The sequence below is a fragment of the Bombus huntii genome, chromosome 14 (genome assembly GCF_024542735.1).
Source record: "Bombus huntii isolate Logan2020A chromosome 14, iyBomHunt1.1, whole genome shotgun sequence".
NCBI lineage: Eukaryota > Metazoa > Arthropoda > Insecta > Hymenoptera > Apidae > Bombus > Bombus huntii.
Genome location: NC_066251.1, coordinates 3,074,532 through 3,095,798, shown reverse-complemented (window position 1 = coordinate 3,095,798; position 21,267 = coordinate 3,074,532). Strand labels below are relative to the sequence as shown.

At 33.9% G+C, this 21,267-nt stretch overlaps 2 protein-coding genes across 5 annotated transcripts; one reads left to right on the top strand and one right to left on the bottom strand.

Moving 5' to 3' along the window:
* Positions 1-240: 240 nt before the first annotated feature.
* On the bottom strand, positions 241-4,785 carry LOC126873091 (uncharacterized). Of its 4 annotated transcripts, none has more exons than XM_050633606.1 (5): positions 4,677-4,785; positions 3,226-3,412; positions 2,822-2,900; positions 1,936-2,698; positions 241-1,790 (listed from the first exon to the last, which is right to left on the bottom strand). In XM_050633606.1, exons 3-5 carry the CDS (start codon positions 2,852-2,854, stop codon positions 604-606), a joined length of 1,983 nt encoding a protein of 660 aa, XP_050489563.1. In that variant the 5' UTR covers positions 2,855-2,900; positions 3,226-3,412; positions 4,677-4,785; the 3' UTR covers positions 241-603. The 4 variants fall into 4 exon arrangements, with proteins under 4 accessions (XP_050489563.1, XP_050489562.1, XP_050489564.1 ...); XM_050633605.1 differs by having other exon boundaries at positions 4,491-4,768; XM_050633607.1 differs by lacking the exons at positions 3,226-3,412; positions 4,677-4,785 and adding an exon at positions 3,034-3,219.
* A 53-nt stretch (positions 4,786-4,838) lies between these two features.
* On the top strand, positions 4,839-17,824 carry LOC126873089 (calsyntenin-1). Its single transcript, XM_050633600.1, has 4 exons — positions 4,839-5,095; positions 12,809-13,088; positions 14,694-15,505; positions 15,589-17,824. Exons 1-4 carry the CDS (start codon positions 4,990-4,992, stop codon positions 17,244-17,246), a joined length of 2,856 nt encoding a protein of 951 aa, XP_050489557.1. The 5' UTR covers positions 4,839-4,989; the 3' UTR covers positions 17,247-17,824.
* Positions 17,825-21,267: the final 3,443 nt, after the last annotated feature.

The window sequence follows — 21,267 nt, the reverse complement described above, 5'->3', positions numbered from 1 at the left end:
CTTTTAATGCTTATAACCGTTTATTCTGTCACGTTCATCTAATCCAAAAGATCACTTTTTGCCTCAATTCTTTGCAACAAACAACTAATCAATTAAACAATAAATGAGAATTGCTTGAGAGATACATTTTTTATCATACGGATTTATTTCAGGAAATGTAATTCAGTAATTAATGAATAATTTCATAGATTAAAGCACAGTTGTTCTTATCTTAATAATTTAATAGGATAAAACAAAGAATTTCTATTTACTTTTTCATTTTATTCTTATTTTTTATAAAGATGTACATCTTTCTGGTACCAAAAAAATACATTAATATTAATACAGTAATTACCACAAGAAACTACCTTTTATTTACTTTTATAATAGAAAACAAGTGCCCTTTTATCATCATTAAATATTGCTAAATATTCTTAACAAAATTATTTACATGGCCGTTTTATTAATGTCATACAATATACTATTATAAGGCACAATTCTGCGTATGTATAGATATTATGATCTAATTGTATGTGTGTTTAAGCAAATTCCTTTAATTTCTTAAAGAAATTAAAATTAAATTCCTTAAAGGAATAAGAAGTCATGAGTCAATTTTTTATTATATTAGGTAAAATTGTTAGGTAAAATTCCATATTTTTCCATATATTTTGCAAAAGCAGGTAATAACTCTTTTACAGTAACTACCATGTATTCAAACAAGGCTGCTATTATTTTATTCAATAGTTTTTGCATTTGTTCATCATTAATGGAAGATGTATCTAAATACCTAAAATTTTCTTTTATATAATTCCATACAAAATGAACTGCTTTATGTAAATACTCTGAATCAAATGAAGATTTTGTTATCAGAGCAAGAGATATTTCAAATATTATAAGAAGAAAACATGAGGCATTCTTCATGTATCTTATATCATTTAAAATTTCAATAAATTGATTAATATCATATTTTATACTGTTCCCATTATTTAAAAATGCATCCTTTAATAAAGACAATAGCAAATCTTTTAACTGAGGCAATTTATCTTGAGCATTGCTATTCTCTTTGTTAAATGAATATTCATTTTCTTTCTTGTCATATGCAAATAATATGTCTACAAATTTCATTGGATCTAGTAAATGCATACCACAAATTATCAGTTCGTTATTTTGCAAAGATATGGTAGGCATTTGAGTGGGAATAGCACCCAAATTATTTTCAAGTTGTAACTGTTGCTTGTTATTGATGTAACGTATAACTTCAGCATTTTCAAATATTTTATCTGTATTATTTGCAGCAGCAGTACGCTTCGCACGATTAAATTTTCTACGAAGATTTTTGGAACGTAAAGTGCTTCTATAGTTATCTAAAATGTTACCTTGTGTAGATTCAATTAACTCTGCTGCAAACTGGGTATTTAGAATTGCATTACCAAAGAACAAAATATGAGCTGCCAGAGATACTACATCTGAAAAATGAACTGTGCCATCTTCCTGATATCTATTATAGATACAGTATGCTTGATATCCTACACCAAAACCATTGATACCTAAATTACTTAATACTAATGTATTGTATGCAAGTCTAGTTGCAGTGCCTATATTACTACCATTCTGAACAAGCTTAGTAATAGCAAAAGATCCACCTAAGGCTGCTATACCAATTGTACTGCCAGTTATACCTAACCATGAAGAAAATGCATCTTTATCCTTTAGTGGATTTATAGTTTCTTCATGAGATCTTCTGTTTACTAATTTTTTTACTGATCTACTCACTGTCCATGCACCAGTTACGCCAGAACACGCTGTTGCACCTGCAATTGTAACAACATTATTATAATTTTAGTTATTTTGTTATTATGCAACAATTACTCCCAGAAGAATATATTGTATTGTTATATATATAAATTGAAAAACACTTATGCATATGAATATAAAATACAACTTTATGTAACCTACCTAGCACAACTGGACCAATAGGTGTAAACAAAGATGCAACTCCTAAAACAACTCCAGCTGCACTTATTACACTAGAAGCTGTATCTGCTACATTAAGAAAAGTATTTATAGGTTTACATGCAGGTGATTCTACAATTTCTAACCATACTGTTGAATATTTTTCAGTAATTTCATAAGTCGTATCCGGTTGATAAAATCCATCCTTTGGAAGAACCATGGTACATGGTGGTAAAGTATTGTTGTCCTTGTAATCTGTCCAACTTTTATATATCCTACCATTCATATCAATATACCAAATTTGTTGCTTTTTACATTGTGAGTATTTTATCTTAAATATTGGTGTTAAACGTATGTTTATTTCGTTTTCCTCTTTTAAAGTAGGTACATTAACTGAATTATTTTTAGGATGGAATATTACGTTGAAAATTACTCCATAATAAACTCCTTTTGTGTTTGATTTTTCTTCCGTCCCTGCTTTTATGTTTTCTTCTCCAAATTGAAGTATTTTGTCATATATAATATCTATAGTTTTTTTGGCTTTCTCTGAGTAATAAAATGTTTCAACTAAATCATAGTTATTAGTTACTTTATCCTTATTATATAATACAACATCAGCCGTTTCATCTTCTGATGCAGGACCATAAATTGCAAACCCAATATTTTGTCTCAAATACTTATATTCATCTTCCTCATACAGTGTCCATTCTGCCAAAAGTTCATAATATTCTTGTTGCTGTACCTTAGCAATTCCCAACATTTCATCCTACAGAGAATTGAAAAAATGGAATAAATAATTCTTGTGCGCAAACAAAGATATTTAAGAAACTTATATTTTTTAATGAAAATGACTGCGAGCATTATGTACATGTATATAATTGATATTTACCCAAACTGGATCCATACTAGACATTGTATTCATTATAGGTGTAAAATCTTTTACAAGTACAAAATTACACAGATCTTACCTGCAACATACATTTTTAAATTACAATAAATTTTTAACTTTTCACATATTATTTTTTGATTTTGGGACAAACGAATTGGACAAAACATTAAAATCATTAACAAAATATTACAATAAAATGAATGAATATTCACTTATCAATCAATTATTTAATAACACAAATATTTTTGTATTTCATCGATCTTTTTACGATATTAGCTAAAATTAAACTTGAATGTTTCATTTTATAGCAACAAAGTAGATAAAATTCATTTACACATCAAAACTTTTGGTAATGTGTAATTCAATAGAATATGTAAATATACTTTAAAACACAATAAACTTACGATCGATGTATTAAGAAATAGGTGCCACGTCTTATATATTCTTGCATCGGTGCTTCCCCGTGTACAGAGCATGAGAATCCCAATCCTAAAATCCCCACAATAAAATTCTACCATATATTCAAATATACATATCTAGGTCAGCCAAATGAAAATTCACAAAATCCGTTGTACAACTCAGCTAGCCAACCTAAAAATTAAAATTTTGTTTGGACATTATGCATTATGTATATATTCTTTAGATGCTAATTATTTTTCTTGTTATGTAATTAACATCCTTTATATAATATAAATATTATATATCAGCAAAAATATTATAAAATCTATTTATGTGTTTACTCTTCTCTCAGATTTAACTAAACTGATTAATCCATTCTTACCAGTGTAACGAAACAGTTGGACAATCTGGTATTATATAATACAAAATATTAAAAAATATTGCACATTTTCTGAATATGTGACTTACGTTGCAAATAACTAGAGAATATAAACTAAGAATATTTAACATCAGTGTTATCAACAGGAAATTTAATAATAAAGCTATTATATCAACATTGGATTATAGAAATAATGGATTATTTTACTAAATTTAATGCTCTTTACACAATTATAGTTCTATTAATGTTTCAATCAATATTTAACAAATTTAAAAATCTTGCATTTTATACAATATCGTAAAAATTTAATGCTTAGTAACTATACATATATTATCTGTACATAAAAGAATTACTAATCAGATATTGAGAAATGTACCCTATAAGGACTTATTAATCTAAAAAAAAGGAACAAGTTATAAGTTACATAGTAAAAATAACTTATCATTTATTACATCGTTCTTTATAATTCTGATAATGATTTTAATGTTTTACATCGTTCTTTATAATTGTAAATGTTGACAACAGTCGCAACATTATTAAATACCCATTTATTATATAATAACTATTCGACTGTTACATAGCAAAATTAACAGTCGAGTAGTTATTATATAATAAATGGGTATTTAATAATGTTGCGACTGTTGTCAACATTTACAATTATAAAGAACGATGTAATCTTATTGTTGTAACTCAAATAAAAAGAAACACTATCCTTAATTTATTATAATATGCATTGAAAGTGCACATGTAAATAGTATATTTCTTCTCATTGCAATAAGAGTAAGATTTAGAAATACAACATTTTTACATGTATAATTTTTTATAATACATGTATAAGATGTAACATGATTATAGTAAGATATAACTAAGATTTTTTGTAAAATACATTACTTCTATGCAAAATGACGGAAGTCCAAGCGCCTCTTGCGGGAATAAAGTAAAAATGAAATGATGGAAACATCAGAAATAGTTCTTTAGTCTGCTCTATATTACTTTTGACTTCTTTTACTTTTATCATATCGCAACAGAAGAAAAAGTGCAATAACTTTATTATATAGTAGTGAAATTCATATTTACAACTATATAAAAGCTTGAAAACATAAGGAAACTCTTGAATATCTTGAATTTCCGTGGTGGAGTCTGGTGTTTGTACTTGATCTCAGAATATTGTGCATGCGCGCCAACTAGCGACGAGAATCGACATTAGTTTTTCTGGCGAATCGATATTCTGCTCAAATATTGACTTCGCGATTGTGCGTGGTGTCACAAGCGAGTCGTGTAGTAGACGGCGATGCTCTTTTAAAAAGCGAGTTTCTTGCGAGTGATAAGTCAAGTGCTGTCGGCCGAAGAATAAATAATCGGAGTATCCTGGAGGCAGGAGATAAGGAGAATGCTGTTGGTGGCTAGCACTGTGTTTTTCGGGTTGACCCTCGGTCTCTCCCACGCGAGCATCTCAGCCCTCGAGTCGACACCGAGCTCCTTCAACAATCATGGAGGTGATTTCATTTCTCTTTTCTCGTGCCCTACATTCATCTTATTTCTTCAATTATCGTTTCTTGCTTAAAAAAATTGCTTATAACGAATTGTTTTTATTCCTATCATCGAGTCACGCATCGGTTTACGGTGTGTCGCTGATTGGAGTGGTAAGCTCGCAGGTGCAATTGTTCTTTCGAGAGCACCTGCAGTCACCGAAACTGTTATGGCGAATTCATTGACTAGCCCCGATCGGTGTTGCGATACGTCTATGAAACTGTATACGATCAGTCGTGATGCTAAAAGAATAACACTTCAGCCAGATATACGGATTATATGTTACGATTCCACATATGACAGCATTAGTCACGCTTTGCGATAACAAAATAGATATGAATCAGATTGGACCCAGTCGCATCGGAAACTAGGACTTGATTAAAGTTAGACGGATGAAGTAACGTTTTACGGCGCTGTCAGGCATAGGTTTCTATATAAATCTGGTATTATCTTCTTTCTAACGCATAATGATATTTTGACAGGATAAGGTCGATTATCGAATATTTATTTAGATCTAAAAAGGATAAGAAATTAATTTTGGTGTTTATAGTTAAATTTTAATTGGAATCTTAACAGTACTTGGAATTACATCTAGATATATCTCTCCATGTAAACTTAGACAAAATTCTCGATGCTGTATAAATTACGATTTGCATTGCTCGAAAGTGGTTGCTGCAATGTTTTGCGTTTTTCAACATATCATTCGATACATTTTACACGATGTAATTTCAATGACATACGATGTATTTCTTTCTTACAGAATCTCATAAAATACTACAAATTATGTTTTATACATTTTAATGGTTGTCTCTTCGTTTCACTACAAACGAAACTAATCCATTTTATGACGATAAGAAACTTTACGATGTTATTAAATAATTTTCGTGACGTAAAGTGCGACTTTAAAATGTACATATTGTAATAAAATGATTCTGGTAATATATTTTCTCGTCGATATTTCGTAAAATATCTTGCGTAACAACGCCAAGTATTTAATGAACTGTGTGCGACAGTGTTCTATAAAGCGACAGTGTTCAGTACACACGACCGGTCCTTTCGTTTTCATGCTCGTCTTTTTATTTGTGCTAATTGTTCGACGTGTCTTGATTTGCAAATACGACTGTCTACATTGCAAGATAATTAAAAACAATCCCATCTATCTCACGTTTATGAAGATTATTGCTTAATTTCGAGCACAATAAAGTCTCGTTCCCCGTGGAATTGAATCAAAACGTTTTTTGAAGCGCGCACGGCGATAAATCGACACAGACGTTCGATTCATCTCTTTTGAGCTTTGTAATATTATGTATGTTCAATTGATAACGATGATTTTGATATCGATTATCAGTCAATTTGCTTCAGAGAAGCTGTATGATAGGTATGATAGTAAAACGTATAGTATAAGTATTTAACCGTAATATATAACGTATAATTATACATAGAGTGTTTGAAGAACGGGAATTTAAAGTTTTAAGGGCTTACAGAATTTACTGAGAAGAATAAATGTAGATTGTTAATTATGATACATAATGTATAACTATATATAGGCTGCTAAAAGAATAAGAATCCAAAATTTCCTGGCTTTTCAAAATTTACCAAATGGAATAAAAAAGTGTTTAATCAACGTGGAATATCAAATCAATTTTTTTCACAGTACAGTGTAATTTGTACTGTTGGGTGTAAGAGGGCCTCAGTGGCAACAGTTCTTGAGAGAAGTGTCTCTAAATGCTAGCAAGTTATGTAATTATTTTGTATATCTAGTAATGTTTCTTTGAAACAGTCTCTTTATGATTTTATTTGAGAAAAATGTAATCTTCCAAATAAAAAGGACAATCAAGTATATTTATGCAGATTTTAGACACCAATTATGTGTCTTACTTACTAACTCCTTAGAGAGACTTAAATGAAACTTTGTTTCCCTTTTTATATAAAGCTTTTGATGTTTTCTCCATTCATTTCAATACAATGCAATACCTACATTCACGTATGTGAATCATAAATCGGTGTATACATACAATTTCAGTCATTTCTGTTTTGTTCCATATTGTCACGTTCGATATATGTATGTGTATATCTTTTTTCTATTGATCGTTGTAATTTAATCACATTATTTATTATGAGCGAGGAAATTAAGCTGGCACAGATTGAGTATCATTCTAAGTAAATGTAAAATTACATACATTATATGATACATAATTATATTAGCTGTTGAAATTGTTACGAGTACTACTATCGATTTTGAAGTATTTAACAATCATTTAATATTTAAATAATTTAATCTGGCATCTTTGTTGACTAAACATTTCTTATTTCTCTTGATCAGTATTATAAGACCTTTTCTTTAGATTTAGGTGCAATAGTATTTTGGTAAATATTGATACGTATAAATCGAGTAATTTGAACTTCAGAGGTACGATTTAAAACAAAGATAGGAGAATCGTTTGATTGGGAATGCATTTAACTGCGCTCTTAAAATATACCCATCGGATCGATTGGAGATGGTCACATATTCGGGAAACACAGAACGACCCTAATTTTAGCGATAAAACGTTATATGCTGTGAAACGGTACCTATACCAAACCTATATAAATATGATTCACATTGTGAATTATTTATTAATGTTCAAATTTAAAAAGCATTCTTCTTACATATCGCATATATATTTCAGATGTGATACAGCTGGATCAAGAATTTCAGGAAAAGCGAAAAACTATTTGGAAGCTTACAAAGAAATTATTTACTAGACATATAAAAAAATATAAGCAAGTCAGTCTAAATATACGCGTTGTTCTCCCTCGTTTCGGTTTTACGTCAAAAGTTCATTTCCTTCAAAGTTGGTATAGGAGGGCGTGATTGGATCGAAAATCCGTTGAAGATCTTAGCGAGCTTAACTATATTAAATTTGGCCATCGTGAAAGCTTCTTGAATAATATTACCGTAGATTAAATAAGATTTATGCATTTCTTTTTCGATCTTTATCGGAATAACCGATAGACATTATGCTAGTCGAGCAAGTACACTGGAGTATGCTAGAATTAATATAATTGGTTGTGAAACCTGATTTGTTGTAGCACGTCTTCGTTACAGCATGCAATGAAATACGTGCATGTACTTAAGGGAAATCCGTTCCAGGTTAATGGTTTAAAACAAGTTTGCCATACAATATAAATAATATGAAAGTAATAAAAAGTATATTATTAATTTATTTCAATCTTATCCGCTGTACACGTTGAATCACGAACAATTTTATAAAAAAAAAAAAAAAAAAAAAAAAAAACACCAATTTTCTAGATTTAAATCACTATGGAAAGAATTTATATGTTTTTTGCTTATATGAATGTTGTAGTGGATATCTGTATAGATGCGATAAACCTCGTACGAGGTATCAAATTATTAATGAAAAAAGTCATCTAGTAATAAAAAGCCTAAGCATTTTAACACTTATTAAAGAGATAAATTACGATCGTTGTGGTATCGTTCCAATGTACTCTACCTTACTATACTTCTCTGTTAGTTGGTTAAACGAATATGTTAAATTCAGCAGTTTGGTCAATGAAAATTAAATAGGTATAGGATGAATATCAATTAAAATATTGTTTCTGTGGAACATATCGTATAAATTTTATCTAGATCCGTGGACTATGTATTTGCATCTGAAAGAGTAATTCTGGTCTCAGCGGCAAGGTGCGAAGTGTCAAACTTTCTAGAAAGCAGCAGTGAACGTAGTTTCGTTCAATTTAAGACTTTACCAGGCACTCACGTGAAATGTTAGCGATTTCGATGTAACTTTGCAAGTAGATGGAGAACCAAAAGATATTAGACTCATGTTTACGAAATATTTCACCAACAAACTTTACTTTGACTTTCTGTTAGTTCCGTACAAAGCGATAGCTTAATGGTATACTGACTACAATTTTCCACACTTTCGGGACTTCATCGTAATTTTCCCAACATACTCCTCTGTCTTCCTACAATTAAATTGATTTTAACGCTATTGAGAAAAGCTACGTAATAGTATCGCGCACGTTTAAGCTACTAAATATTTATTCGTTCAATATTTCAGCGATTCGGTATCCACGGTTAACGATTGTTATTGGGTTCCTAATATTTTTCAGTTCACCGTCTACTTAAAAATACATTTTTTGGAAATTTCACGACCTATTAGCTTTAGCTATGCGCGGTAAAAGTTTGAAGATAAAACTTTTTTAGAGTGGTGCTCCGACATTTCGTCGGCACCGCACTTAACTTTATCAAGGGTCCGATGCCACCTTGATACAAGGTGCTTTTACTAAATACCAGAAATTGCTTTGTACAATTATCACCCTCTCTAAGGTATTCATGCTTACCTTTCCATTGACTAACCACCAATCGCACGTTTATGGACAACAAACTAACTATAATAACACATTGAATTACATTTCAATAGTGTACAATAGTGTACAATAGTGTACAAGCATCGCAAACGAAACGTTACATTAATTGAATGTTGGCTCCTAATAGATTACTGTTACTGAAATATTTTAGTGGGTCGATATTACTCTGCGATAATTGTAATAAAAAAAATGCAACTTTTTCTTTTACCACCAAAGGTAATTCACCAAAGGTAAAAACACTTAATGAAATTGAACTTGAACGATCTAGAATTATTTTTATTATCTTTATTCTGTTCGTGTAAACTTAGTTAAAATTATTGGAATTTGGCATCGACTACGTTGAAATATTATCTCAAATTCGGTTACCCTCGAATATTTGAATAGCGAAAAAGAACTTGAAATATAAGAAAATTTCTACCTAAGAAATAGCGATTTAAACGATTCGTTAATCGATTGATTATAATTTGATAAATCTCAATGTCCTATTGGTACCCTCCGCTACATCATTGAATCTAAACGAGTCTACGAGATTCCTGAAAAATTGTGCACGCAAACTCTTAAATTTCATTTCCAGAGAAACGCAGTTTTCTATAAACAAATTTCGTCGCGCGTTTTTAATTTAATCCTACCTAACAATTGTTATTGAATAATCCTCGCTGTATGTAATCTACTTTTACATTGAATTACGAGAACAACTCTGAATGGAATTGTAACAACCACGAGAGATACCTTTGGCGGTGAATGCGTTAACCACTGCTTTTAGCCTGAAATAGTAATTCTCATCTGTTGTTCGCGGATCGGTGTTAACGTGAAACACTGATGCGTCGCAGTGGAACACCGATATGGGGCGGAATAACGGTCAGCAATTGTTGTTCTACGGTGGAAACGGTATCGAACTTATCGGTTGTCAATGGTATTCTCGACGCGATTCATTCCATCATTCTTTCATTCAATTTCATTGAAATAGATGCTCTTGTTCGTGCAATCGATAATACTAACGTAGGAAACTGAGTTTCTTTGTTTATCCTTTTGTGTTAATACGATGAGCTGCTTAAAGGGGAATAAGATGAAAAGTAATATTCGAAGAGGAAAATTACGGAGCACATTTTTGTCGAGTAAGAAAGTTGTTGTTTTGTCATTGTTAGTTGTTGGAAAGAGATTAATAAAAGTGTTTTTTTCTGCGGTTCTTCACTTTTAATACTATTGGTAGACTACTTCATAAAGATATTTTAACTAATTTTTATAAGCTATAGGAAATAACTTACAACCTACGGGATCTTTGTAATACGATGTAGAATAATCTAGATAACATTACAAACAATTATACTCGTCGAAGAAATACAAGAAAGAATATCCAATGAATTTTTCGTTTCGTTTAAAAGTATCATCCTTTGGTTGAAACAATTATGCATGGAATTTTTGCAGTATTTGACTTTTAGTAATTCACGAGCCCGACTTTTACCATGCAAATGGATATCGCGATTCCATCAAAGCCCGAAATCGAAAAATCGCCAAAGCTCGTTCGGTTTTTCGGACGATCGCGGTGAAACTATCTCTAAAAATAAAGAATTCAGGTTACATGTAGTTTAAATTCTCTGTGTAAAAGGCATTTACATATTCCGATCATCTCCAGCACTCTGACAGAACAAAAAGAAATGAAGGCCACAAGTGACAAACACGATAAGATGTATTTCCCATCTCTTGTAGAAGAAGAATTTTTTAATTCCATACGTTGTCGATTAATTCTACATTAAAATTATCATTACATTTGACATTGGAATTGAATATATGTTTCGTCACTTTCCCAAATATTTAAAAGATATCAATGCCAAGTTAAATTACCATAACAGCTAAGTCAACATTGTTCATTTTTTACAAAACAGTGGATTTATCGCTTATTTCCGAAGGACTTTCGATCTATAGATTATATTAAAATATATATGAACATATATTTCTTTTTCTTATCGACCATCAAGTGACGTAAAAGTAAGAAAATCGATAAAAATAGATCTATCGCGTGTTTATTATCATTTGATCTCGCGTGAAGTAGTATTTAAACTACCATATTTAACAATCAACAACCACTATAAAATATGAGTATTTCAGATCAGAGGTTTATGAAAGAAAACGTAAACAAACATTAGTTACCATTAATTAGTACACGAGGAATAATGGCCCAGTTGTTGTAAGCTCGGTAAATTGTTAATCTCTGCCTGTTGGTTCTAATAAGGTAGGAATAACGAAGGTTCAAGTTTTCATGGTGCATGCACAATGATTTAAAATAATCGGCAAAGTTCTTTTTTAAACCAACGCGAAATTTTAATTAATGCATCTTGCATTGTTCGAGTTTCGAGAGATTCCTCGTTCTCTACCCTACGAAGCTTCCGGTCTATTTCTGTAAACCCTTATTTCTCTTTTGGACAAGCTCGTCGACAAAACAATTCCCAGGGATTAAATTGCGAAATTAAGCCACGACTCGTGATATTTTTAATTTGAAAAAAGAAGGGAAGCCACGCTTGAATAACTAACATTTAATATTTTATCACGGCTTAATAATCCTGTATTATGAACATTAACGTGTAATTCTTTCTAAGATTAATTTGACATAACTGTTACAGAGCAGAGAAATGAGAAAATTATTTTTGAACAAAAATTTCCAACATGTGCAGCTTATAGTACTTTGAATAAGATTTATGACCAAATTATATGTTACTTACATAATATCTATCGTTTGATGTAGAGGAAGATGTTCTAATTCTTCTAGAAGCTTTTAAACAACAGTTCTTATTCGAAAAGACGATTCTATATTTTGAGATTTTATTAGCACCGCAACGAGACGCTGTTGTCACGATTATATTGGTAAAGTTTGAAACGAATTTAAAAGCGTGCATAGAAATTACAAGATATTTACTGCGAAAATATATTCACTAAGAAATTAGTATACAGCACGAATCACCTTCTAAAACACGTAACAAGTGTTAAAGATGGCCCCATCGAATATTCAAATCTATTAACATGGTGGAAAACTTGCTGTCTAATTACTTTCCTATTATGTTTCTATTACGTTCCTATGTCTGCCTTTGGACTCGTTTTAAACTTTACTGATACAATGACGATAGTCAGGTCTGATCACGGTACAAGTGAAATTTCAATACGTTTGGTACAACATCTTATATTTGGTGTAATGTGTTCATTACAGGTTTTTATAAGTATGCTTCAGATACTTCGAGCAACTGTATATCGAGCTATGCTATTATTGTTTAGTTGCATCTGTGTTTGAACTACATATTTGTCTCTGCCTCCAGCTCCACGATTGGATTTGGACAGTCCAGAAAGTGGATACCATGGCCTGGTGAAGGAAAACGAAACTTTGGTCGAGGTCACGCCACAAATACGAGCTATAGGTGCCAAAGTCTGCTCCTTCCGTATAGCGAACAAGCACCATGGCGATGCACCCTTCGAGATTGTTTTGAAAGAGAAAGGAATGGCAGAGCTGAGGGCACTGAGAGTTCTAAACTGCGAGAAACGGCGTAACTACAAGTTCGATATCGAAGCTGTTGGCTGCAACGGATCGCTATCGGAAAAGTACGAACTGCATTGAATAAACTTGACATTTCGCAATCAGTGTAATTCGTTTTATCTTTTGTTCAAACTGATACGATGCGATACGTTCTATATATCTTTTATGTAGGTAGAGCAATGATACATATATATATAACGAATAGTTTAGTTTGATTAAATCCTTAAATGTAACGCGAAGCGACTTTTACGAATCGATTTTTTATTAATTTCCAAATTGCTACACGATAATTAGTTATTTTGTAACTTCCAATATTGACGTTTCATTTCATATCACGATACGATCCGCTTTAATGATTTAATGTTTTTGGAAATGAACTTGCATAGAACTCCATTAGCTTTCGTCTAGTTTTGTACAGAGATAAATTTAATATATACTAAATACGTTTGCCCTACCTTCCAGTATTTCTGAACTGGAACTGCTTCCTGTTGTTCTATTTTCTCATCTATCTCCACGGCTTGCGAGCTTCCGTTATATGTACGAGTCTTCGAAGCTACTGTTCTTATAAAGAAATTCGACCGCTCTTTATAATAGACTATACATACTAATACATTTATACTTTATAACTATCTAATCTTTGGATTTGATTACATCGATTTTGTTCGTAGATGTCGAACTCGAATTTTAAATTCTCTGTATATTTTATTATGTTTACTGATTATTTTGCGTTCTAATTACTATCGACTATATAAATGCGTGCAGGTTGTTACTAAAGTATAGAGTATAATGACGTTTGAAGTTTGCCTATACCTTAATTAACACTTTGACGGCCGCACATTTCGGCGCAGATCTTATTGCCAACCGCCGGTACTTCTCGCTCAGTTTAATAGAATAATTATACGAATTATCGTATAATTATGATACACTTTTGGAGAAAATCGCATCGAATCCATCATCATTACTGAATCTTTATCATATCATCTTAATTTATTTTGTACGCTTATGCATTATACGAGTTTATTTATTTATTTTCTGATCGTTGCATACAGTTGTAAAAAGCGGGATTATAATCATTTCCTGACTATTCACTTTCACTGGATCATTAGACTCACAAATTGCCGGCCTTTTCAGTGCATTTGTAAATCGTTTCGTTTCAATAGAAACAGTATCAAATATAGGAATTATTTGTCTCACGCGTAAGTGCCGATTAAATTAAAAAAAAAGAAGTTACGTAGACGTGACGGGGGCAGACAACAGATGGTAAAGTGAAATGACGTTTACGTAATAGCAGCGATCAAAGTGTTAAGAATAGAGATACCAGGGGTCCTAATTTAGGACGTTTAATAAAAAAACTTTTATTTCTTGAACATGAGAACATAAAAACATATTCAACTTCATAACGCAGTAACAGATCGCATTGAGATAAAGTAGTTTATAGAAAGATAAATCTTGTTACACTATTTATCTATTTTTTACTTTGATGAAGATAAAGTTGTAAATTGTAGGATTCATTCTTTTTAATTATAGTTAGTATATAGTTAGTAATATTATGTATTATTATATTAAACATCATACAGTTATATGGTTAATATGTAATATTTAATCATATAACTACGTAACTAATCACATATGACAAGAAATATCTAAAAAAAACAACGTTGTTATTTTAGTGCTACGGTACATATTACCGTGGTGGACGTGAACGAATATGCACCACAGTTTTTGCAACCGGCCTATGTCAGTACCGTGGACGAAGGTCGCCTATACGAAGAAGTTGTCCGCGTGGAAGCATCCGACAGAGATTGCACCCCGAAATTCGGTGACGTATGCAAGTATGAAATTTTGACAGCTGACCAACCATTCATCATCGACAATGAAGGAGCGATACGCAATACCGAACCATTGGATTACGAGCGATCCCATAACTACATTTTGAGCGTGGTAGCGTATGACTGTGGTATGAAACAATCTGCACCTGCTATGGTTACCGTTAAAGTCAATCGTGTATGCGCCCCCGGTTGGAGAGGAATTCCAGAAAGGGTTGACTATGCCGCTGGCGTAGGTTCTCAACCGTTGCTTCCTTCCGCTAGGCTGGATCTTTGCGACGCTCCCTGTATATTGCGCAATGTTCGAGCCACCTTAACTCTTGCTACGGACCATATAGGGAAAGGTTGTGACCGTGACACATACGGTGTACGCAGCCAACGTAAATTATGCGGCGCATCTCGCGATAGCGTAGATTTATTGCCAACTCCTGGGCCTACGACTTCCTGGACCGCATCTTTGTCTCGAGACGAAGGCAGGGAAGCGGATGAAATCTTTGAATTTGACGGCGTTGATTCTGCTGCCATTGTACCTAACGATGTGCTGGAGCATAGCCTGGCACAAAAATTCACGGTCGGAGTTTGGGTGAAACACCGACCTCGACCCAGACAAGACCCTCATGTTAAAGAACACATCTTGTGCGCTGCCGATGATCACAGTAAGTTTACGTTAACTGTTCTTAAAATATACATCGGATGAAATAGGCTTGTATCATTAAACGATCCATTGTTTGATTTGCAGAGATGAATAGACATCATTACGCCCTGTTTATTAGAAACTGCAGACTGATTTTGCTACTTAGACGTGATTTCTCAGAGGGTGATCCTAATATCTTCCGGCCTGCCGAGTGGCGTTGGAAACTTACTCAAGTGTGCGATGATAAGTGGCACCATTACGCCGTTCAAGTCGACTTCCCCCACGTGACCTTATTCGTTGATGGAGAGGAATGGCATACAGACGAGAAGAATCCGGAAGTGATCGACGACTGGCCGTTGCATCCTGCGAAAGGCGTTAACACAACTCTCGTTGTTGGTGCATGCTGGCAGGGTTCCGATAATAAAACAAAACATCATTTCCGTGGCTATCTGGCTGGACTGTCCGTGCTAGTTGGACGAAACGAGAAACCAGACGTGTTGTCTTGCTTGCGTCGTTGCCAGGAAGGTATTCATGTGCCATCGATGGATCTGCTTCAACCTGGAACCCAATTGCTCACCAATTGCGATCTAACAGAGGTACGAATCGACGGAGATAATCGCACTAACGTCGAGACGCTTCTCCGTCGTATTGGTTATTCCAACTCCAGACGATTTCCTACCCCGGGTCGCCGTAATTTCCGTTTAGAAACAACGATCGTTTGCGAAGGTAGTGAAGACAATCCGCTCCCGGTACCAACTGTTCAATCGTACGTCACTGTTCTACCACCACCTCGTCCAGGTATAACTGTCAACGGGACCGGCTACGTGGCTAGGGAATACGCAGATTTTCGTCTAGGTGTACGCGTGTTCCCAGACACTCGTGTCACTGCCGGTTCCGCTGCCAGATTGGATGCATGCGCGGTCAGTGTTTATCCAAGTCTTAATCCCGACCACGAGAGCTTAGGTTTACCTGGCGATGCTCTGCGTAGATTCCGTTCTATCACTGCGCGTGTAGATCGCGATGGTGTTGTTCTCTCTGGCGCTGACACACCTTATAACTACCAACAATTGATACGTCTCATCATGTATACGAATCGCAAGCCAGCTTACTATCTTGATCGTGTATTCAAACTGACTTGCTCCGAGCTCAGCGGTCGATTCGCTAGCAACGAATACGTGCAAACTCTCGCTGTCATTCATCCGAAAGAGAAAACTACCGCTCTTCCCCATTCTACTCCCGATGATCCACCAATCGCCAGAATTCTCGAACCAGCACCTGGACACGTGCAATTGTCTCCTCATCACGCAGATTTGCCAGAAGAATATGCAACAGCCGCGCTTCGCGAAGGTAACAGAAGCATCGGGGGTGCAAGTGGTAATCACGCAGTTACCATTGTCGCTGTTGCTTGTATCTGTTTCTTACTCTTAATGGCGGTGGTGGGAGCAGCGAGAGTCAGGGGAGCCGCAAAGAGACGACCATCGGCTGGAGATGAATTGGCTGCCGAAACTGAAATGGCCTGGGACGATTCTGCATTGGCTATTACCGTGAATCCAATGGAGAGGCTCACAGAACACGATTCTCATCACCAGAGCCAGAGAGACGACGATGTCGATGACTCCGGAAGTTCAGATTCCGAAGATGGATCGTACAGAGATGACGATTTAGATAGTTCCGATTGCGAGAATGATTGTGAGCTGAGCAATGGCCGACATCGCCGACATAATTCACCTCATGATTTGGAATGGGATCATCGTGATGTTTAAACTACTATTTCTCTGCATTCACCATCCCCTTTCTTCATATGGTGATTAAGTGGAGTACTAACTCATATTGTTTGTCATTAATCCCTTCCAAAAAATCATTATTATTTCTTTTCTTATGACGCTTCGTAATGCATATAGAACGAACGTGATTCTATAACGAGGTCTGGTAAATTATAAACTATTCTAATATTTATCACTTGGAACTTTTCGAACTTGAATGCGTCTTTTAAAAGAACATACTAATATTTTCGATAATTAATCTCATATTCCTATGTATAAATACGAAAGCGTCGTATTATATCCGTCCCCATAGATGAAGACATATTGGTATCGTACAATGTTAATGCACACCAACTAGTTAGTACTCTCCTTAAAAGCCAGCAAAATTTGTAAGAGAGTGCGGGACGCTTTATCGAATAGTTAAACTCTTTCTGTCTACAACACGGTTGATGTTGATGGATGAAAGATACACGTAAAAGATACTTAAGTTTACTGGGAAATTCTCGGTAAATATTGGAAGTAATTAATTTATATTTGACTCTCATTACTGCTAATAATTATTATTATTATTAATATTATTATTATTACTGCTATTTTTATTATTACCATCATTATTTTTATTATCAGTAGTGGTAGGACGAGGGAACTTTTTTATACTCTTAATTATCTTCTCCTCCTTTTATTCTATTTTTATTCTATTCCACTATTACTTGTTATAAATATTTACTAACGCTAATTACTATATTATATATTGCTATTATATTCAATTATCATTTCCTTTGATACACAGGACAGCCCGATGACGTAATCTGACTGTTATCTAATTGAACATATTACTCTTCCTTATTTCTAACTTAACCCTTAACGCTCCGACTTTTAATTGCGAATATCGACCGGCAACTCCAACTTATTCTCATCATACTTCGACTTGCAAGTTTTTAAGTGTCAGATTTTAAATGCTACAATGACGTGTAAATAATAATATTAAAGTCATTCAAAACGTCGTTTATTCACCTTAAAGGTAACATAATTTTGATTACAATATTTATATTAATTATAATTGAGTAATGTGTGGAATTTTTTAAAACATTCGCATTACTTCCTTTTGGTGAACAAACAAGACGCTTTTTCTTTTTCCCTTTTGGCAACTGATTTATTATATGGAGTTTCTCATCTAAACGTTGTTCCTTATCTGTTCCGGAAGGCCTGCCATACACATTGTTATTCCGAAAGTTACTTATGAGCTGACTTACTGATAATTTGACAAACTTATAATGTGACAAAGCGCTTTCTCCTTTCCTTTCCTGAGAAATCTTGTCAGGTATATAAGCATTTATTACGCTTGTTTCTAGTCCCCAAAAGAAAAATTTCCGCCACCATTTCAACGATTTTCTCAGAAAACAATATGTTGATGCATATTGATCGGCTTTATCTACACCATCTATATTACTCGTATAATCTGCAATCACATTTGCTTCTGAAACTTCTTCAATAGTACAATTTCGTGAAAATCTAGTTATAACTCTTGACCCAGAGGTGTGATACGTGCTCAACATAGTGACAATTCGCTTGTCTTTCCAAGCAAGGAGTAACTAATTTGAATGGCGCATTGCAATTGTATACGAATTGATAAATTTCGGATTAGAAATTCCTTGTGGTATGTGTTTGCGATTTTTTTGTATTGTACCTGTTATGTGGCACTTAATTTGTAATAATTCCTCTGCCAGGACTAAACTTGTATAGTATCTATCTGTGTAAACGTGATATCCTGCATAGCTAGGAACGGAATGTAACAATTTGTTACACAGATGTAAAACTATTCGTGATGATATTGGTAGATCTGGTTTTATAAGATCTTGCGATGCGAGCTTGCCATAGTCTGGTAAAATGCCATAAACGTATACGGATTTTTCGTCGGCCAGGACAAATATCCGTATTCCTCATTTAGTGGGTTTCTGTGGATTGTAGCTTATAAAACTAACCCTCCCCTTAACCTTCACAACAGCTTCGTCTATAGAAACTTTTTTTCCGGGTACAAAATAGTCTCGGAATTTCTCGTCAAAGTATTCGATGAAATTGTTTACTTTTTCAACTCTCGTTCTGACGCCTTGAGCTTTTGAAGCGTTCTCGTTCGAGTGTAACATCGAAAAAATTTTGCAAGAAACGCTTCCGGCTGAAGATCCGCTTATAGCCGCAAAAATCAAAATTGTCATCGTCGCTATCTATATTTTCCTCACAAAGATAATTTATTTTTCTTCTCGACATAATTAATCATCGGTGGTGCCTGAAAGGCACGCTTGGAGCGTTAAGCGTTAAACTTTTTAACTCGATATTTGATCTCATAAGTATATATATATATATATATATCTATATATTTTTTCCATAACAATCGAGTCTTTCATATTCGACTAAACTAAGTATTTAAAAATCGTGGATGCCCAGTTTATTATTAGCATGCTATCAATGAGGACAAACAATAAAAAAAATAATATATACATAGATATATATTTCTAATCGGTAGCACGTAAAATCGGGCTGAGCCTAAAGCCATCGCATGATACTTGCCCAATTTTCCACTTTATTTTTAAGTAAAAGAAACAAAAGGAAACAAAAACCTCTAATATAATTTGCACAATGTTCCTTCCTAATCAATTTACAAAAAGAAAAAAAGAAAACTCTTAGCTCTTAGTAAGGACATTGCCGCGCATCTTATGATAGTGCTTCACCATTAAGTACGGTATAATATCATATCCGTATACATGTGTGCGCATGCATATAGATTTGTATGCAATTTCATTGCGTATACAGACTGTATGAAGTACACGTGTATGTGCATGAAGAGAGAAAAAAAGAAAACATGTGTACTTACATATACATACAGCGTCCGTTCATTATTCTGTGGTGAGGAGCGCCGTTCTCTACGGAAGAGGCAATTTATTCTTGGAGGAAAATAATGCGCAGCGATTCGACCAGCAAGGCTATCGTTTGTTATTTTTTTAAAGGATTATCGTGCAATCCTACTCGTTTCATAGGGAAACTGATTTTTATGTGCCTTTACGCGACTAGTATGTTGAATTCTACTCTATATTTTAATAGCGAACACTGGAACTGATTTCCTATCAGTATATCTCTCGCATGTTAGACGTATCTTGACGCTTGAGAACGTCTCGAAAGCAAACTGCTCTACTGTTGTTGTATTTTAAAACATTAACTGTTATAATGGCATATAGGTGTTAAGGGACAGACGCAAAGAAAAATATCGGCCATTCCTTGATGCACGATCCGTCGCGTTCATCAGAAAAAGAGAAGCATGTAACGAGGAACGTAATCGAGTGTTAAACGGAAGTATTATTCTGTATTCTGTTATTTGTAATAGAGAACGAGCACGGTTCGTTTGTCATTGAATGCATGCCACGTACGTGCAATGATCCGCAGGGTATTAATTATCGACGAATGATCTCGTAAATAACTGCGCATTGATACTCGCTACGAAGTAATGAAAGGATCTTGTGTATGTATTTGTGTATTTAGAATTATACCGACCGATCGAATACTTAGTACTGAAAGTTTGTGTACGGATATCTATATTCATAGAAACTATATGAACAATTTATTTTTCCAACGAGCATATCATATCATTTTTATAAGAGATTTGTCAGAAGTTTGAAAACTTTTCGTAAAGAGCTCCTACATAGCAACTCGCTATCGTCACGTTACTTGCCATTTTTATTTTCCAACGAATTAATTTTATTTTTAACGGTTTGTCTATTTTTCGACACGTCTTGGATAAAGATACGCGTGTTATCTTTACGCGTTTGTTTCGTTTCAAAAACTCTGATCGAGGAAGAACAGAATGGCGCGTCGATTAAGTATTCAAAGTGATCGCGGAAGACACAAAAGAAGAAAGAGAAATAACAATGATCGACGGAAGCGAAACGGAGAAGAAAGTAACACCGCTGCTATTTATTTCACTTGATTTTTTATCTTTTAAGAGCGTACATGCGACACACGTGTATGCGCA

What these genes read in the sequence shown, in the direction of transcription:
- LOC126873089 (XM_050633600.1), top strand. Translation starts at nt 4,990, where the DNA reads ATGCTGTTGGTGGCTAGCACTGTGTTTTTCGGGTTGACCCTCGGTCTC. An exon ending in AACGGATCGCTATCGGAAAA is followed by an intron (nt 13,089 to 14,693) that starts GTACGAACTGCA and finishes TTGTTATTTTAG; the next exon opens with TGCTACGGTACATATTACCG. An exon ending in GTGCGCTGCCGATGATCACA is followed by an intron (nt 15,506 to 15,588) that starts GTAAGTTTACGT and finishes TTTGATTTGCAG; the next exon opens with AGATGAATAGACATCATTAC.
- LOC126873091 (XM_050633606.1), bottom strand. Translation starts at nt 2,854, where the DNA reads ATGAATACAATGTCTAGTATGGATCCAGTTTGG. An exon ending in CTAGTATGGATCCAGTTTGG is followed by an intron (nt 2,699 to 2,821) that starts GTAAATATCAAT and finishes AATTCTCTGTAG; the next exon opens with GATGAAATGTTGGGAATTGC. An exon ending in TATTGGTCCAGTTGTGCTAG is followed by an intron (nt 1,791 to 1,935) that starts GTAGGTTACATA and finishes TTACAATTGCAG; the next exon opens with GTGCAACAGCGTGTTCTGGC.